This window comes from Hyalella azteca, unplaced genomic scaffold (assembly GCF_000764305.2).
Source record: "Hyalella azteca isolate HAZT.00-mixed unplaced genomic scaffold, Hazt_2.0.2 contig14805, whole genome shotgun sequence".
In the NCBI taxonomy this organism is placed as follows: Eukaryota; Metazoa; Arthropoda; class Malacostraca; order Amphipoda; family Hyalellidae; genus Hyalella; species Hyalella azteca.
The window spans coordinates 118,810-138,838 of record NW_025944679.1 but is presented as its reverse complement, the minus strand read 5'-3'; the positions used below and the strand labels follow the sequence as shown (position 1 = coordinate 138,838).

At 41.8% G+C, this 20,029-nt stretch overlaps 1 protein-coding gene across 2 annotated transcripts in view; it reads right to left on the bottom strand.

Annotated features, from left to right (window-relative positions):
* Positions 1–4,334: 4,334 nt before the first annotated feature.
* The window catches only part of LOC108664466 (glycine N-methyltransferase), a 29,627-nt gene continuing 13,932 nt past the window's right edge, over positions 4,335–20,029 (bottom strand). The window contains exons 2-8 of one of the 2 annotated variants that reach the window (XM_018151055.2): positions 19,257–19,396; positions 17,923–17,991; positions 13,920–14,047; positions 13,333–13,462; positions 12,707–12,827; positions 6,002–6,165; positions 4,335–5,729 (exon numbers count right to left, since the gene is read on the bottom strand). In XM_018151055.2, the coding sequence (XP_018006544.1) occupies positions 5,561–5,729; positions 6,002–6,165; positions 12,707–12,827; positions 13,333–13,462; positions 13,920–14,047; positions 17,923–17,991; positions 19,257–19,396 (921 nt within the window). In that variant the 3' untranslated portion in view covers positions 4,335–5,560. Of the gene's footprint in view, positions 5,730–6,001; positions 6,166–12,706; positions 12,828–13,332; positions 13,463–13,919; positions 14,048–17,922; positions 17,992–19,256; positions 19,558–20,029 lie in introns of those variants that run through there. The other variant, XM_018151054.2, reaches the window with a different exon arrangement.

Genomic DNA, 20,029 nt, shown 5'->3' with positions numbered 1-20,029 from the left:
CTCTCCAGCCTGTCCGTTCTTCTGGAGGCTAAACCTCCACGCTTACCCCCTGCTCCCCCTCCTTTCGGTACCAGATTGCGGAAGAATTCTAACCTAACCTAACCCTTTCGCGGAAAGGTGGAGAGAAGGGGGTAAGTGTGGAGGAAGAAGATGCTGGTGAGCGTCAGGGCTGGGCTTACGCCTGCGAAGTGGGTACGGTGATGCGACAGTCCGGTGCGGGGCCGTTCCCATTTACGGCAGTCTGGTGCGGTCTGCGGACCCTGTGGCTTACGGCATTTGTAAGAAGTGATGGTATGGGCTTAAATCATTGGTGTAGGAGCTATTGGGCGTAATCCGTTTGGATTATCAGCATGTGGGCTGAGGCCACCTCTCGCCTTCACCAGCACCAGTTATAATCATGCTATGGTTAGTTTAAACTTCTTGAGAAATTTTTTATTGGGAAATGATAGCGTAATTCGCCTTACCGTTGGGGAGGCGTTCTTGTCGCTTCGATTACAGCCAGCGGCCCAATTTTAGAAATAATTATCAGTATTCAGCATTTGTATGCGTATATTACGATTTACAAATTTTATTTGATAATTAAATACTAGAGTATTTACATAATTACATATTACAATACTTTCGACAGTTTACTGTTAATGTTGTAGGAAGCCGCTTTCAATGATCCTGAAAGGAAGTAGGAGTTTCCTATCAGGGGTCCTAAGCTGCCAAGACGCGTAAAGAAATATAAAATTGAAGCAAGAGCATAATTCTCTGTGTGAATATTGTAAATAGTCTGCAGAAAATTATTCACAACTAATTCATGTTAAAGTTTAATATGTGTCATTTGATGGATGAATTTAGTGCACTTCTTACGTTCATCGTGTTAAATTCAATTGTAGCTTTTCAGACGTGATAAAAGCTGGCAAACTGTTATGTCATTATTCAGGGTTAAGGGGACCCCAGTGCCTAGGTTTTTACAAAGGTCGTTATTTATATTATATTTCCTTACTTTAATGAATAAATAAATTTACAAAAAGCCAAAGATTGAATAAAATGGTGGATTGGGATGGTTGTAGGGGAGGTGGAGGCCATCACAAGGCCATTGTTTACCTAGCCTTATGCACCAAGCATCCTCAGGCACAAGCTTGCTAGCAATCACCTCCAGAGTCAGCATCCTGTAACAATGTCTAATTGGCTATCATTTTTCTGTATTGAATAATTTTACATTATTTCTGGTGTAAATAAATGCAACCCTCCATGACTATGGGGATTGTGACTGGTTTATTTTTTTGAATCTGATATACCGAAAGCCCTTACAAGCTGTTTCATTAAAGTTCGCGCATAAAGTTCTACACATCACTTTATGTATTCGCCGCATAGATAAAATCTTCAACTATTTTGCTTCCACCAAATTTATTCGTAACTTATAAATTATTGATATCAAGTTTAAAATTACCTAGGAGTATATTTAAAATTAATAATGGAGAAAATTACATGGAGAATGGATTGCGAATGAAAAATTGGACCATAATTGATTAATGTAAGCGCGCCGATAGATAAGAAGCTGAAACACCACAGTTTCATCTGATTAACTCGAGCCATTGATGAACATTCGTTAATTATATGCTAAAATTCGAAATAACTTCATCAACACAACCTAACGGTGATGTTTAGCTCGTGAAAAATTTTTAAATTTCACCTTAATTCGTGAGTTAGGCCTATCTGACGATAAGTGCCGAAATTTGCAGCGAGCCTGACATTTCTTCTAAACTACTGTACAGATTTGAACGAAACTTTGAATACAGAAACCTAATCTCCCAACGGTGATGTTTAGTTCGTGCTAATTCTTTTTCGATTTCGCCTTCGTTTGCGAGTTATACCACGGATATACTGAGAAACAAACGACATTTCTCAGGCTGAATTTTAAACTTGCATTGACCAAGAGCCGTATTCGTAAAGCCGTATAACTCGCAAACGAAGGCAAAATCGAAAAAATTGTCATGAGCTAAACATCACCGTTTTGAGATTAGGTATTCATTTACGAAGTTTCGTCAAAATCTGTTCAGTATTTTAGAAGAAATTTCGTGCTCACTACGAATTTAAGCACGTTTTGCTGTTTAAATCACGAATGAGGTAAAATTGAAAAAAAACTTGCAAACTTAGGCAAAATCTAAAAAATTGTCACGAGGTAAACATCACCGTTGGGAGATTAGGTTAGGTTTCTATAATCAAAGTTTCATTCAAATCTGTACAGTAGTTTAGATTTTAGAAGAAATGTCAGGCTCACTCCAAATTTCGGCACGTATCGTCAATCGTCATATAACTCGCGAATTAAGGTGAAATTCCAGAAAATGTTCACGAGCTAAACATGAGTAAAACATCACCGCTAGGTCTCAATGAATACGTGTACCAAGTTTCATCCAGCTGCGTTCATTACTTTGGGAGATATTCTTTGCTCACTGAATTTGGGGACACCGGCCGCGAGTTTGGCCGTAAATTTGTCCGAGATTTGTATCAACACATTCTAACGTAACTCCACTAGTAAGCAAAAAAAATTAATTTTACTCACATATCATAAGGAGCGGTAGCCTTGGAGCCTCATCAGACTTACCGTAGCCAGTGGAGACTTTAGAACACATGTTCAGTCACATATACACGAAGCTGGAAGCTGACTTTGAACAGACTTCTTCTTTGTCAATTCCTTGTGGAAGACTTGTACCCGCCGCATCAGCCATCAGTCAAGAAAGATGTTGACTTCGGTTGTCACTTGCTTATTCAATTGCCTGAACCCAGGTAAATGAACATGCTTATCAAGTAATCGGTTGCATACACTTTTTGGGAGACTCATAATATTTCTATAAACTTGAGCGACGCATTTGGATGCGAATTAAAATGTTACCACAATAGTTTTGTAACTGAACATTCTTGCCCTCCTTTAGAAAGAACATGGCGGAGCTATGTTTCCTCACGTGGACGTGGTTCCTTCATAGTTTGCATGTACCTAGTCAGGGGTAGGAAAGAGTAGACAATTTAGTGAGACTAGTACAAGTGCTTAACACTGATAATGATTGATGTCAGTACAAAGAAAACTTTGTGTCATAGTATGCCACTTGGTATAAATTCTATGCTTTTCCATATTACTAGGATATTAACTCATTAACGTTCGAGGCACAGAAAACCTTACCTAATCCTTCAAAAAAAAAAAAAAAATCGTTTAGCATGATAGCTTTACGACGAAAATTCTACGTTAGTACGAAAAAAAAGCTTTGAACATTTACTTATTCTAATAATGAAATAATGGGATGGAAAAATGAAAATATTATGTTATTGGAAATTTAACTTTCCACGTCACAGGTACATAATAATATTATGCACATTAATGGAGCTATGACTTCATCGGTGATTTCAGGTGCCACGACAGACAAAAACATAGGCGAACTCTCTGCATATCTAATGTAGAGGATTACACCAGGGTTGAATTAATTAATTAATTCAACCAAGGTTACACCTCCCCAAAAAACTATGAGCAAATTAAAGTTACTATATTATTAATGATCTACATTATCAGACTGAACAAAGTGGCATTTCATTGTTAGGAAGGTAAGGTTTTTTCAGAAGTAGTAGTATAATGGTTTGCTAGTGCTTCAGCTACCAAGCTTTTTCGCCGCGAAGGTTCAAAATATAACAACGCCAGCGAGGCGGAAGGTCTAAATTAAAATCTCAATTATTCAAAATCGCAAATGAATCATCACCCACAAGGGGCGGAAAGTCTCAATTGTCCACTCTGCTGAAGCTAGCTATAAAGAAGCAGCGTTAGCATCTCAAAAATACGAGGTGGTAAGGAGGGACAGGTGAAAAGCAACAGAAACTAAGACACTCTAACAAGAGGTCGCTTACACGGTACGTCGGCCGCCCGCGCGAGAGAGACAGAGAAGGGAAATGTAAGGAATCCTATCAACATAATAACTAAACCCCGCAGTCAGACACCGCGAGCTCAGCGGTGGAGGGCTCAGAAACATTTCCCCTAGGAGCGCGAAATCCCATAGGACTTCAGACGAGCACAGACACGCGTCAGAAGTCCCCCATGAGGGGTAGGTTTTTTATTGAAGGGTCTCAGTTGTATCTAAAATCAATGATATTCGGTTACAAAATAGCGCAAAAAAGTCACGTCCTTCTTTCTCGTGATTTTATAAGTACTTAATTCGTAAAACTTGCTTTAGTACCCATTTTTTTCTAGCCTTTATTTTCTGCATATCAAGTCTCGACAAAATGCTCACAAAATTTGCTTCAACACTCAGGAAACTAATTACAAACAAGCTAATCTATGAGTGGCAGGAATAAGACAAAGGAGAATCAATTTACAATTTATTGAATAAATAAAAAAAGGCGTGACTAGCCAGTTCAACAGAGAAGTTATGTTCACAGCCAGTTTCTAACTATCAACTTCGATTTCTTCTAAATTTAATTGCGATTGATTGTTGGAATGTTAGCGGAATACTGTTGGTTGGTATATATTGGTGTTACGTGTTGCGAATTATTTTTCAGCGAAAAGATTATTACTTTTTGGCAAGTATATGTTCTACATTTTATCCAATATGAAATTTCATAAGGATTGCGAAATTAGTAAGTCATATAAAAAGACTACGTAGGTAAGTACGTATCAGTATCATAACACTAAAGCCAGTTGAAAATGTCAGAAAAACTTGCGACCTTAACGACGGTGTTCATAGAAAATATGAATTTAGCAAATAAATAAGTGCGAGAAATGGAATAGAAAACACAGACACTTAAAAAATAGTTAACAAACTGAAAAGGTGCTTCAAGCACAATAACACCTCACCAAAACTAGCGCAACAAACAAATCACTAAAACTAGCGCAACAAACAAATAACTAAAACAAGCGCAACAAACGCACCTGAAACAAAAACCACAACAAACCACTGCTACTCTATAACAACAAAACAGGTGCACAAGATTGTAGAAATACCATGAATAAAACTTAATAGCAATGATAACGACTGAACTTCAAAAACAAAGCCAAAAAAATAGAGCCAACAATATAAATCTTTCACAAACAAATCCAGTAATAATATAACTTCGCCAAATGCATAAACCAAAAAACACTTATTCCTAAAAAAAAGATTCGTCAAGGAAAAGACGTACGCAAATATTTGGTGGTTATGGCGAAGAAGACATCAAGCCAAGTAAGTAGGTACTTTGTGTACAGCTCTTCAACACCTCTATAATAATTACTAAAATAATTAGCCAAGCATATTAAAAGTCATGTAGTTCTGTAAGAAATTAGGAGATGATAAAAATACGAGCGGTAATCAGATAGAAGGAATTTCAAAATAATATTTTTGCACACAGTCGTTAATCAGCTTCATGAATCGCTCGTGTATGATTTATTTACTGTATTCCAATACCGTATTATCTTGACAATATTAGGCGAATAGAGTATTTAAAATATTATTGATGAATCTGAACACGATCATACGCTCGTATAATAAGGCTGTGAAAATCCTGCTCCACATCTAATGTCATTTTTAAAGGCATAACTGAAACAATTAACAATATCTTAGCGAGCAGGTTTCTCTATGAGATGGATATAGAAGGCAGGGCGGGCAATGTGCCCCAGAGGCTGGAAGTCCCCGTAGACGCTGTGTTGAGCCTCGGGCCCGAACGTCTCCCTCAGCAGCGAAGTAAAGGAGTCCAGACGGTGAGGGAAGTACGAGAGGCGGAACTTGCTGCAGAAGAACGGAAGGTTTGAATATGATATCTATTGAATGCACTCTTCGTTCAAATTGTGCAATTATGGCGGTCCTCGAAAGTGTTCAATGCAATGAGACCCCAAAAATAGCTTTTTCAACATCATTGCATACACTTTACCGCAATTGAAGTAACAATGTAAACAAGATTCTACCTTCAAATTTGAAAGTACATCTTGATACAAATAAACTTAAAATATTCATCTGGATTTCCCCAGATTTTTCAGTCAAACTGAGACTTTTTTACTTACTTTTGCGTGACTTTCTGAAGTCTGCCACGCTTGGCCCGCTCAGAGTCGGTGTCGTCTCTGAGATCTTTGTCACCGTCGAGTTTTATGACGTAGTCTAGCGTCACCAGCACGGGCGTTCCTTCCGTCACCACCACTGATGTGATGATCGACTCAACATGCTCACTCTGAAAAATAACATCGTATATAATTTTCTCCCACTACCAGACCTGGTCCTTGGAGGTGACTTGAATGCAATGCATCCAAGACTGGTACAACCCACAAGACACCACTGCTCGAGGGGTGGAGATCTGAAACCAACTAGAGCTGCTCTTCATCTTTAACAATACACTCACTCCCACTCACATACCACATCAAGCCCTACATAGACCTGCCCCTCCAGACATCACCTTCTGCTCCTATCACTATCACACAGGATTTCCTGGAGAGCGAAAACGGACCTCTCATCCGACTTTTTACCCATTATCATCGCACTGCCTTCCACCAAAGACACCAACCTGCACACTTCACAAACCATTCGCAATTACAATAGAAACTCCTGGGAAGAATTCACCAGGGAAACGGAGGTCCGCTCCGCGAGCTGAACACACAACCTATCACCAAACATTGACCAAACCCTCACCCACCTCGACACCATCATCGCCGAAGCTGACAAGAAATATGTTCCCAAGGGCAACAGGAAAATGTACAACCCTAATTTCACACCTGACATCTCCCGTCTCATCAGAACATGCAACAACTATATGCGCAAATCAAAACCTCAATAATGCATAAACAAAAGTAACGCTGGGAAGAATTTGGGGCAACACTCGACCACAGCACCAATCCCTCAAAACTATATAGAACAATCCGGAGCCTCACTAACTCCAACAGTGGCCTCACCCCACCTCACTCAGCTATTACCACCTAGGATACCATCCCTTCACGCAAAACAGTCCAACATATTGATAAATTATTATGCCAGCTTCAGTCACCTACTCAAGCATCGGGTAGACAGACAAATTCACAGGCGCAAACACAAATTTCCACTGGACAACAATTACATCCTAGCCCCAACATTTGACATCTCACGCGTCATAAAACAGCTCAAAAATTCTTCAGCCATGGGGCCAGACAACATCTCCAACATTCATCTTGAGCACCTCGGCCAGCATGGTATTACCAGTTACCACTATCACAAACATAGCTAACTTTTCATATGCCTACTCCATTATATAATCAATCTGGAAAACTGGCAAAATCATAACTCTCCTGAAACCGAACAAACCCCCTACCGAGGCAGCCTCATACAGGCCCATTACACTCTGCACACCATCCAAAGTTGTAGAGCGCCTCATACTCTCAAAAACCACGCCCCACATTCCCCTCTCACCCACACAACACGGTTACATAACCCATCACTTCACTACCACATTCCTCACCAGCCTCACACAACGTATACAAGATGGCATTAATTACAAGCGCCCAGTGCATCGCACAATCCTGATTGCAATAGACAATTGCAAAGCCAATGATGTCATCCGGCGCCCCCCGATCTATATGCCCCCAATCTCTGCCGCGTCTACGTCGTGGGGGTACCCTGGCCTGCGCGTCGACCGGATGCCCGGCATACTTGTGAGTCAGGCCAAACGGCAGAGGCCCTCCGCCCGGATCGCTACCGGACGGAGGCTCCTTTCATCATTTTTTACCCTAAGGGAAGGGGAACCTCGGCCTTCCCTTCCCCCTACCCACTTCTTTGGCCGCCTATCTTCCTTGGGGCACCTTACACCCTCCTCCCCTCCCAAATTTTCTTCCTATTCGTCCTTCTTCTCCTGACCCAGGGTATCCATCCCAACCCTGGCCCGTACTCCTGCTCAGTCTGCTCCCTCCCGGTTACATGGCTGTGTTACTCGTTCTTGTGCTCCATGTGCAATGCCTGGACCCACAAGCGGTGCTCCGGCCTTCGCTCTTTTCACCTCTACTCCGCAGACTGGATGTGTCCTACGTGCAGACGGCCTGACCCGAGCCCAACCAGACCCCGCCCTCCAGCCTCCCTCCGCGCTTGCCTCCATTCGCCTCTGCGTCCTCCAGTTTAACTGCAATGGGATCCAATCCAGCGCAGCTGAACTGGCTGCCTTCCTCGCACAGCACGATGTTGCGATTGCCTGCACCCAGGAGACTAAGCTATCAGCGGCCTCCCGCTACCCCTCTTTCTCTGGATACGCGCTGGAGCGTAGGGACCGTCCCGGTGGCCACGGTGGCAGTCTCCTAATCCTGATCCGTCACGACATCCCGTACACCGGGCGTGATATTTCTCCCCTCCTGCGTGACGACGCCACCATGGAGGCCTTAGCCATCTCCACCCCTCTCAATGGCTCCTTTCTCTGTATCAACAATATATACATCCCGCCGGCCTCCTCCTGCCCCCCTGGATATTCCCGGAGCTCGCCGACATTATCTCCATACCCGGCGACTGTCTGATAGCTGGCGATTTTAACGCCCATCACCCTTCCTGGTTCTCCCATACGGAAGACCAGAGAGGCTGAGAGCAGCAGCGCGAGGAGCCGTAGTCGACGACCTCGTCGCCGGTTCCTCCCTCGCCTACCTCAATGAGGACTCCCATACCCGCCTCCCCTCCCATGGCCCGCCCTCCTCGCCGGATCTCGCCATCATCAGCGATCACCTTTTCCTCAACACCACCTGGACTCCTCAAGTCGCCCTGAACTCGGACCACCTGCCCATCTTGATTCATCTTCCTTCCTCCGTCGACTCCCCGACCCCCCCGGACCGCTCGCTCATACGTCAACTTTAAAAAAGCTGACTGGCCCGCCTACACGGCAGCCATCGAAGCGGCACTCGAGATGGTCCCTCCCCCCACCTCGTGTGGTGGTGAGTCGACCTTGAGAGAAGTCTTAACGACTGCTGCCAGACTAGATATCCCTGCCGGTTTCCGGAAAGACTTCTCCCTCTCCATCAACCCTGACACCCGGTTGCCCATCGAGCAACGGGATGTTATCAGGGCGCATAACCCAACCGACCCCCGGCTCCCAGAACTCAATCTGGAAATTAGTATTTCCATACAAGCCCATGCTAGGAACACATGGCGAACCCATCTTGCGTCATGCAGCAGGCGCACAAACCAGTCTAAGCACTGGAATCACCGCTCACTAGCCAGAAAGCGACACCGCCCTCCCCCCAATCAGCCAATCCAATTTGGTCTGAATTCCCTCTCTTCCCAGCGCAAGATATCCTCCGCTTTCTGCAAGCTATTTACCTTGATTGCCCCTAACTCCCAAAGCCCTTCCACCCGCCACCTCATATGTCGAATCCGGGCTGAACATCCCCTCGATAGGGATTTCTCCCCTTTCACACTAGACATGGTGAAGCTTGCTATCGCAGCCGCCAACAATTCTTCCTCACGGTCCTTCATCTCAAGCACCTCGGCCCACGTGGTCTCCAGTTCCTCATCCGAATTTTTAACATCTCCGTCTCCACAGCCTCGATTCCATCCATTTGAAAAAATTCAATAATTATTCCAATCCTTAAACCGGGCAAACCTGGAAACCAGGGCTCCTCATACCGCCCTATTTCCATCCTCTGCCCTGCAGCCAAGATCGTAGAGCGTCTTGTGCTCCCATACATCTTAGGATCCCTCACCACCGTCCCCTCGCAACATGGGTTGAAACCGGGACACTCCAGTGTCACAGCCCTCCTCTCGCTCGTGCACCAGATCGCGACGGGTTTTAACTTTCGGCGCCCCCCAGCCCGTACAGTCGCCGCTGCAGTAGACCTCTCGAAGGCTTTCGATAGTGTCGACCACCCCCTCCTAAGCATGATCGCGGCCTCGGACCTACATCACAACCTGGTCCGCTGGCTGTGCTGCTACCTTAGAGGCAGGCAGGCATCCTGCCTCTACCTGAGAACTCAATCTCCTTTCAGAGCTATTCACTCGAGCGTCCCCCAGGGCTCAGTCATCTCGCCGGCACTTTTTAACCATTTCATCTCCGTCATCCAGGTGCCGTCCCCCAACATTGCCTCATACGCGGACGACCTTACCATCTTCGTGTCGTCCCCGAGGCTTGACGCTGTGGAGGCTGAGCTCGCCGTACTTCTTCGGAGCGTCTCAGATTGGTCGGTGGACAAGAAACTGGCCGTGGCTCCTGGTAAGTCATCAGTCACGCTTTTCACCCCATATACGCACCAATCCCGATACCACCCATCTGCCACAATCTGCAACGGCATCATCCCCCTGGACAAAACCCCCAAAATCCTAGGCGTCACCGGGGATACGCACTTCACTTTCTCCCCCCCCCCCCCCTGCAAGAGCCATAGCCACGAAAGCGACTGGCTCTCTTCGCATCTTAAAAGCCCTAGGTGGTACCAACTGGGTCTTCTCCAAGGAGGACATCATTGCCACCTACCGAACCATCACGCGCCCAATCCTCAACTACGCGGCCCCCATCTAGTACCCTGTTGCCTCACGCACAGCAGTCGCCAGCCTGCAGATAATACAAAACATTGCATTGAGACCAGTCACCGGCTGCGTCAAAATGGCCCCGATCTCCCATCTTCACCAGGAGACCGGCGTCCTCCCTTTGTCGGCGTGCTGGACTATGCAGTTCCTCGCCAGCGCCCTCCAGCCCTTCCATACCTCTTTCCGCATTGTCTGCTCCACTGGGGGACCGCCCCATGAAAGCCTCCATTCAGTCGAGGTTCGGCCACCTTGTCACACCACTCCTGGCAAATGGCATCTTACCCGCTGGTGCATACGGAGAAGCCAAACAAGCTCTCCGCAGGGAGATCACCTCCCGTGTCGCGGCGACTGACGCCATGAACGCCGTCCTCGCTGCTCCTCCACCGCCGATTGCATCGGCTTAGGCCTCACTCCCGCGCCCCCTACCGTTCGGCGCTTTCCCAGCTCCGCTCGAGATACTGCAGCTCCCTGGCGTCCTACTCCGCTAGGATCGGACGCTCCCCTAGCTCCGCCTGCCCAGAGTGCAGGGATCCCCTTCAATCGGTCCAGCACCACTTCGCCTGCCCCGCCTTCTCCACGTCTCTCAGCGTCTCCTCACTGTGGGACAGCCCCGTGGAGGCAGCGGCATTCCTGGCCACCCCCTCCCTGCCTTCGCCCACCTCCCCCCTCTTCCGGTGCCGGCAACCTGAGCCTATCCCCCCGGCGAGCGTGACGGACGCAATAAACAACAACAACAACATCCAGCGCCTCCTACTCAGACAAAATCTACAATACAACACTACATAAAAACACCAGCCGTTGGCCTGCAGACTATATAACAGGCAGACAGTCGTTCGTTCACTACAATGTCAAGTCATCACACACAAAGAACATGCCGAACGGAGTACCCCAAAGATCAGTCCTCTCACTAACCCTTTTCAACCTTTACATACATGACATTCCTGCCACACCAGGCAACATTCACATTTTATCTTACGCAGACGACATCACAATTACCTCGATACACATCAATGCAAACACAAGCTCCACAGAAGTACAACCCTACATCACACAACTAGGAGGCTGGCTAGCACGCAACAGGCTCAAAGTAGCCCCACTAAATCAACAAGCACACTACTAACAAGCCACACAACAGAGGATCAGCACAGACCAACAGTCACACTAAACAACACCATCACGCCACACATACACGAAACCAAGATTCTAGGTGTCACTTACAACACTTTAATGTCTTTCGGGCCACACATACAGGACATCAAAACAAAATGCAGACCTAGGCTAAACACACTCAGAGCCCTCACAGGAACAACATTCGGACAGAACAAAGAAACCCTCGCACTCGTGTACAAACAATACATACGCTCAGTGCTAGACTATGCAAGTCCAGCCTGGGCACCCATAATTTCGCCCACACTCCACAATTACCTAAAAACCATACAAAGCACAGCACTCAGAATTGCACTTGGCAGCACCCAAACCACACCATCCAGTCACGTCCACGCAGAAACCAAAGTCCATCCTCTGAAAGAACACCTAGACATGAGAGGCGCTCAATTCCTTGCATCAGCACTATACAACCCACTCAGCCCCTGCCACCACTTTCAGCACTAACCCCCTTCACCCAGACAAATAGCCATCATTCAATACAACAACTAGGAATCTCACAATAATTAATTCCTTACCACTGCCCGCAGACCCAGCCAACTTCATTAAACATATAAATATATACACACACACACCTAACTTGGAACGCAATCTCAAATGAGTAAATCAAACAATCATTGACGACTCACCGCCAGACATCATGCAGACAGGGTGCACCTAAGCAGACTACGCTGTGGTCACCATCCATCACTATACTCCCAACAAACACCGCCTGTACAGCACTCACTCATACCTGTACCCCAATGTCATGCACTCCCCCACACCATGGAGTATCTTCAGCTTGATTGCCCAGAGCTGGCAGCACCAAGGCTCGGGGCAGGCATAACATCCGTCACACAGCTGTGTCCGAGTTGGCTCGGAAGGCGGCTTTCTTGTGCAGCACAGGCATCATGGCATATCCGTGGCTCGGGAACGTCAACAACAAAAGCCTGGGCAGCTACGCAAGTCTCAACAACAGCCCTGCCGGTTACGCAAGTCCCAACAACAACAGCCTGGCTGCTTAACAAGTCTCAACAGCCCTTACGGTTATGCAAGTCCCAACAACAGCCCAGGCGACAAAAAAAGTCCCAACAATAGCACGGCCGCCTTACGTTGTAGTAGATGTTGCGAGTGGGAGCAGTGCCACGATCAAGGATGTCATCGTAGTTCCTGTGGTCGATGAGCAGCACGCCCCCAGGCTTCACCATCGCGCAGAAATTGCTCAATGCCAACCTGAGACCAGAAAACATTAAATCTCCAAAAATTGGACTGTAAAAACCCACTATAGTTTGAAGTTTATAGTTTTTCAATCAAAAATTTGGAAAGTGTAAGTTTGAATGTTGTAGGTTTACAAGTTAGTTTACTATTTGAAAGATTCTGAGTTGCATTTCAAGAAGTGTAGGTATTTATCGAATTTAAAGTTATCCTGTATAAATTTAGTAATTATTCTGCATTTAAGATGGAAGTGAACATTTCAAATTTTCAAAGTGTAATAAAGTGCAGAATTACTATATTTTGGAAAGGGCATTGCTACAGAGCATAGGTACTAGCGTCTTTGTTGCTGAATTGAAATTGCGGCACAAGTGCAAAATTTGACAAGTACAAACAGGATCTCACATTTTTTATCTAGGAGAGAATCACAATTCAACTAGAGAAATGTCTTTGTAATTCACCAGAGGAAAGTCAGATAATTTATCTCATAATTGTTATAAAATATGTGCTAAGAATGAGAAGGCACCTCTGGTTAGCAAAGTCACATTCCTCATTAGGCAGATGTGCAAAGGAGTTGCCGAGGCAGATGACTGCATCAAACTGCTCCTTGCCGTCTATGTCTTCCATCAGCGTCATCCAGTTGGCTTCCTCGATTTCTGGAAAAATTTTTGGTAATACTAATTAATTATTCATTTACATTATTTATAAAAATTGTCAAATATGGTAAACAACTGATTCTAAATTGTTATAACTATAAAACTGGTCCTCCAAAGTTTACTTTTTTATAGAGGAGTGTTCCTTCATGTACCTAACCTGGAATAATAATAGCATTTTGCAAGGGATAAATTTGGCGGCATGAGATGAAAATAAGAAAATACAATAACAGGAGTTACAGGACTTTGTTTAGGAGCTGTTGCAAATTCCAATTACCAACCTTTATGGTGATCATATCAATGATACACAAAAGAACAGGCAAGTTCCCATTATTGTCATTGTCTTATAGTCAAAATTATAATAGTCATGTCATTCAGTCAAGGTAGTAACTCAAGACTGAAAAAATCAACAGCAAATCCAGTATAACATAAACTAGTAGTACGTGGATAAGCCACCCACCCCAGGCATCAAAGGCAGGCTCCTTCCTGCGTTTCCAGCGCGTCTTGAGCGCATACTTTAGCATCTTATCGGAGAGGTCGACGCTCGTCAGCCTGAAGCCTTCCTCCAGCAGCATCACTGAGTCAATCCTGAAATGATTAGTTACACTTATAATCACCATAGATTGATTGGCTTGAATGAACAGTAATTAAAAAATCCTACTTTGGGTAATAACTTATGCACGAAATTTTATGAGCAAATTTAATGTATTTGTTAGGTTGATTTTTGAGGAGTAAACACGCAGTTAACAGACACGTCATTTGTTTACATCCTTGTTTGTAATGGTTTCCATCATTATTGACATGCACAAAATAATTACAATCAAGATCTATTTTGATCATGGACACCAATAAAATCGAGATACTTATCCCATTTCAATTTATGTCAGAGGTCTGAGCCAGATTGAGGAAACTGGGTCTATAGTTGAAGGCACATTTATGATCTGATAAATTATTTACAAAGACAACTTGAAGGGGGTCTGCCTCAATGCATTATGCCATTAACGAGTCATTATCATTAACTTGTGTGCAAGTTTTATAATGTGGTGCAACAAGCTTAGTGCATATGACTCAATGTGGCACGCATGACAGTGACATCTGATATTACTGAGAAGCCATATGACGCTTGCAAGACTCATGGGGAGTTCTGGGAAATTTTTCTCAGTACTGAATAGCTGTTTTTTATTAAGAAAGTGAGAACCGATTAGGTGAAATCACTTCGACAAATAGGAACCTACGCCTAAAACAACATTCATCTGTCTGCAAAAAGGCCGATATTGATGACCCATATGATAAACAATCAAAGAGAACTGCACTACATCAAGAATATCATGAAAGCAGCAACCAAATTTAAATAATATTAGAAGTATAAGACTGACCAAATTTAATCTAAGAAATTCCAACTGTTGATAAATGCAAAGAAATTTTAATTTTATGGGCCATTACTAAACAGGGTGAAGAGGAATCAAAGAAAATATTTCAATTGAATGTTTTAATTAAATAGATTTGATTCTCCTTTAAAAAATAACAAAATTTGAATCTCCCTTGAACTATGAGATTGATGCAAAACATAAATTTGATTTTCAATGGGTTGGGAACAGGTATTACTCTTATTATTACCTTCATTTGAAAAACATTAACAATATTCTTGATACAGTATAACAAGTTTCTTGTCATTTAGAGCAAAGAGATTTCCTGTCTAACAGTCATCTGTCCATCTAACGAGCTCATAAAATATCAGTCCTGAGCAATGCCATGCTATGCCGCACGTACATTATGTAGTATGAACTAGCATAGTAGTATGTGGTTGACAAGTGGGACTCTATCCTGTACTATTATAATTAGGCATATGGATTTGATGCAAGATTTGTTGAAGACCACTCAGTAACTCTTATTTAACAATTAAGCTATTATTTCTTCCAATTATGCTTGAGCCAATTTTTAAATCAAGCCAATTTTAGGCCTGATTTGAAAGTTTGGCTACCAGGTTTCCAGGATATATTTTATTCAAATAGAATTGTCTCATTTGCCACCTATGAAGGTGACAGGTGGATCACTTGGTGGATCAAGGGACCACATGAGGGAGGTTAACAATGATACCTACAGTAACGAACGCTAGGGCATTGCCATGCGGTCCTCCGATGTTACGAGGCTGGGGATAGTGGAGGCCCTTTTATCGAGGATTAATCTGCAGCTATTTTTTTTTTTTGGTTATGCAGCAGTTGTTCTTTTGATTCATCTACCAATTTGTTCCAGAAGTTATCTGCAAGTTTGATTAATGACTATATAATACTTTTATTAATAATTTTCTTGTTCATTTCTAGTATTTTTTAATGAGTTGAACAACTTTCCTTGCTAGCATTGGCAGATCACAAAGCAGGTCACCAAAAGACATTTTAATGTATTATAAGACTTTTGAATACAGGACAATATTCATTATCAAGTTAATATAAATGAAGGGTTTTACAACAGTAGAATAACGAATTTTGAAATGAAAAGTAGAAATAAAGGGCATAGTATACAATTAAAAAATTAAATCTATTTATTCACAACCACTAGATTTGTCCAGAAATTGATATGGTTTACTTTCAGAGTATATTTGATATAAATTTTTAGTTTTATTCATGATACTCAATTGCTAAATAAGTTTAATTTTGAGGGCTTCAACAAAACTTGCTTCTTTATACCAAGTACAGTATTATGGCTGGCAACTATTATATAGTATAATATATAATAGTTTACAATAATTAACAATGAAGAATATAAAGGAGCTTATTGGTACAAAACTTTCTAATGTGAATGGTAAGAGAACATGAAAACTATGATTGCTTGCCAAAATTCATCAAAATAATTCATACAGAGCACATTCTTGTATATCTTACATGAAAAAGCAAACATGTTTTTATATTTGCAATTAGAAAAAGTTTTACGATAGTTATCAACACAAGTACCTGATATTTGTTCAGGTTAAAAGATTTGTAAAAACATACCCTGTGCCGCAAGCAACATCCAGCACTGTAATGCAATTGCGTGCCTTTAGCTGGTCTGTGATGAACTTTCTGTGAAATAGAAATGGTTCAGTTTTTATATAGGTAAGCAGACACATAAGATGATGTCTTGATCAAAGTCATCAAACCATTGAGCATTGCATTATACTCAAGATCTTGATGCTCATTTATAAAGAAATAAATAACAATAATATGATTTTTATCTCATGTTTTCTTTTAGGCAAAAGACTGGCATTTTTGGTGTAGGTATATATTCACATATTTATTAAAAGTTTTTAAAACAGCTTTTGAAATTGAAAAAAGTGAAAGTGTCAAAGTGACAACCAGAATTTAACATATTTTTTAACTGCCATTTTTTCACTTCAAGGAACAATGATACCTAATAATGATTAATCACCGGTGGTAGGCACACTTCCGCTAACCAATAATTAGCAAAGCTAACTTTTTCCTTATCGGATTAGCTTTTCAGCCAACTTTGAAAACCATTAGCAGACCAACTAGCTTTGCTAAATTTAGTTCCGCAGTTCCGCTAACTGACAGTCCGATGAAAATGTTTAAAAATCTCTTCTGATCAAAAAGTCAGGTGTTCATATTTAATGCTAAGGATTGTCAGCCGTGTGCGACACTGATGGCTGATTACATAAACATATGTATGTCAACCACGCACATCTTTTTCTACTGCTACATAATGTAGTATTGTAGCACAAGACATGATTGGTTGATGCAGCGATGAGACTGAGAGGCTGATGTTTGTCAAGGGCAGAGAGGCTGACGTTCATCATGGGCAAAAATCAACACCTTGAGGAGATGAGGAGCAAGCCATAGTAAGAACAGTATGTAACCCTGCTTATAACTAAGAGTTTTTATTTCTCAATGTTTCTCATTTCTTTAATACTTTATTATTTGCTTAATAAACTGTATGTTGAATGTACACTACTGCTAAATTTCATTTGTTCATTTAATTATTTATGTACATCTTGATCATCATCTGATCGTGGCAAGTTGACATGCTACACCTTACTGGATAGCTGCTTGTCAATGGTACAACATATTAAAAGTTTGCCTCTATAGTTCTATTTTTCAGTTTCAAAGCCCCCAAAAATTAAGCCAATGCTAAACTAATTTACTAAAAGTTAGTGGTTAGAGCCTTAGTGGTAAATTCAGCTAAAATTTCTACAATTTATTGGTTAGCTAGCTGTGCCCATCACTGTTAATCTTAATCACATTCACATATCATCAATGCAATTAGGAAAAGAAGTGCTAAGCAATTCAAACTGAAGCACTTGTAACAAAACATATAAGATATTAAAGCCACCTGTAGACAGCTGTGCGTTGGCTCTTGTCCCCAATGTAGAGCTCCCAGAGGTGGGCAGCAGTTCCATCAGAGTACTGATCTTTGAGGCCTGCTGCAGGGATGCCAAGTGACCGGGTACGATTAAAAGATTTGTAAAAACATACCCTGTGCCGCAAGCAACATCCAGCACTGTAATGCAATTGCGTGCCTTTAGCTGGTCTGTGATGAACTTTCTGTGAAATAGAAATGGTTCAGTTTTTATATAGGTAAGCAGACACATAAGATGATGTCTTGATCAAAGTCATCAAACCATTGAGCATTGCATTATACTCAAGATCTTGATGCTCATTTATAAAGAAATAAATAACAATAATATGATTTTTATCTCATGTTTTCTTTTAGGCAAAAGACTGGCATTTTTGGTGTAGGTATATATTCACATATTTATTAAAAGTTTTTAAAACAGCTTTTGAAATTGAAAAAAGTGAAAGTGTCAAAGTGACAACCAGAATTTAACATATTTTTTAACTGCCATTTTTTCACTTCAAGGAACAATGATACCTAATAATGATTAATCACCGGTGGTAGGCACACTTCCGCTAACCAATAATTAGCAAAGCTAACTTTTTCCTTATCGGATTAGCTTTTCAGCCAACTTTGAAAACCATTAGCAGACCAACTAGCTTTGCTAAATTTAGTTCCGCAGTTCCGCTAACTGACAGTCCGATGAAAATGTTTAAAAATCTCTTCTGATCAAAAAGTCAGGTGTTCATATTTAATGCTAAGGATTGTCAGCCGTGTGCGACACTGATGGCTGATTACATAAACATATGTATGTCAACCACGCACATCTTTTTCTACTGCTACATAATGTAGTATTGTAGCACAAGACATGATTGGTTGATGCAGCGATGAGACTGAGAGGCTGATGTTTGTCAAGGGCAGAGAGGCTGACGTTCATCATGGGCAAAAATCAACACCTTGAGGAGATGAGGAGCAAGCCATAGTAAGAACAGTATGTAACCCTGCTTATAACTAAGAGTTTTTATTTCTCAATGTTTCTCATTTCTTTAATACTTTATTATTTGCTTAATAAACTGTATGTTGAATGTACACTACTGCTAAATTTCATTTGTTCATTTAATTATTTATGTACATCTTGATCATCATCTGATCGTGGCAAGTTGACATGCTACACCTTACTGGATAGCTGCTTGTCAATGGTACAACATATTAAAAGTTTGCCTCTATAGTTCTATTTTTCAGTTTCAGAGCCCTCCAAAAATTGAGCCAATGCTAAACTAATTTACTAAAAGTTAGTGGTTAGAGCCTTAGTGGTAAATTCAGCTAAAATTTCTACAATTTATTGGTTAGCTAGCTGTGCCCATCACTGTTAATCTTAATCACATTCACATATCATCAATGCAATTAGGAAAAGAAGTGCTAAGCAATTCAAACTGAAGCACTTGTAACAAAACATATAAGATATTAAAGCCACCTGTAGACAGCTGTGCGTTGGCTCTTGTCCCCAATGTAGAGCTCCCAGAGGTGGGCAGCAGTTCCATCAGAGTACTGATCTTTGAGGCCTGCTGCAGGGATGCCAAGTGACCGGGTACGATAAATGCGGTTGTCGGACATTTCAGGAGACTAGCAGTAGTAGTAGACGTGTTTTCTAATGCTTCAGGAAATTTCAATCTATTTTGCACTGTCCCTGGACTAATGTAGAAAGAATATTGTTTGTAAAAGATCTAAAAAATTACCAATACCTTATACCTAGACCTACCTGAAATTTAAACACAGGACAGAGAAAAATGATTGGCCAGTTTCCCAAAAGCAGAACATGAGCAGTTATGAGCAAAGTGTCTCTGATGTTTTTCTATACCATATATATAAAATTAAGAAAGTTCATCATTTTTAAAAGATATCTAGGCCATTGAAAGGAATTCATTGAGCACCGAGTTAAACCAAAGTCAATATAAATAAGTGAAGTATGGACTATGGAGCCTACATAATGCATTAATGCTGCATTTAGTGCATTATCAATTAACAATTATTAAATCACTGTTCAAAAAGTTGACAATTAGGTATTGGATTAATTTGATTAAAAGTTATGATAAATCACAGATGTAATCATGTAGGTAATCAAATTTTTAATGATTAACTTAAATTAGCTATAAAGACTCTGTAGATAGGTATGAATTATTGAAGTGAAAAAATTAATAAAACGTATTTTGCCCATTTATTCCAATATTTATAAGGTAACCTGGGTGG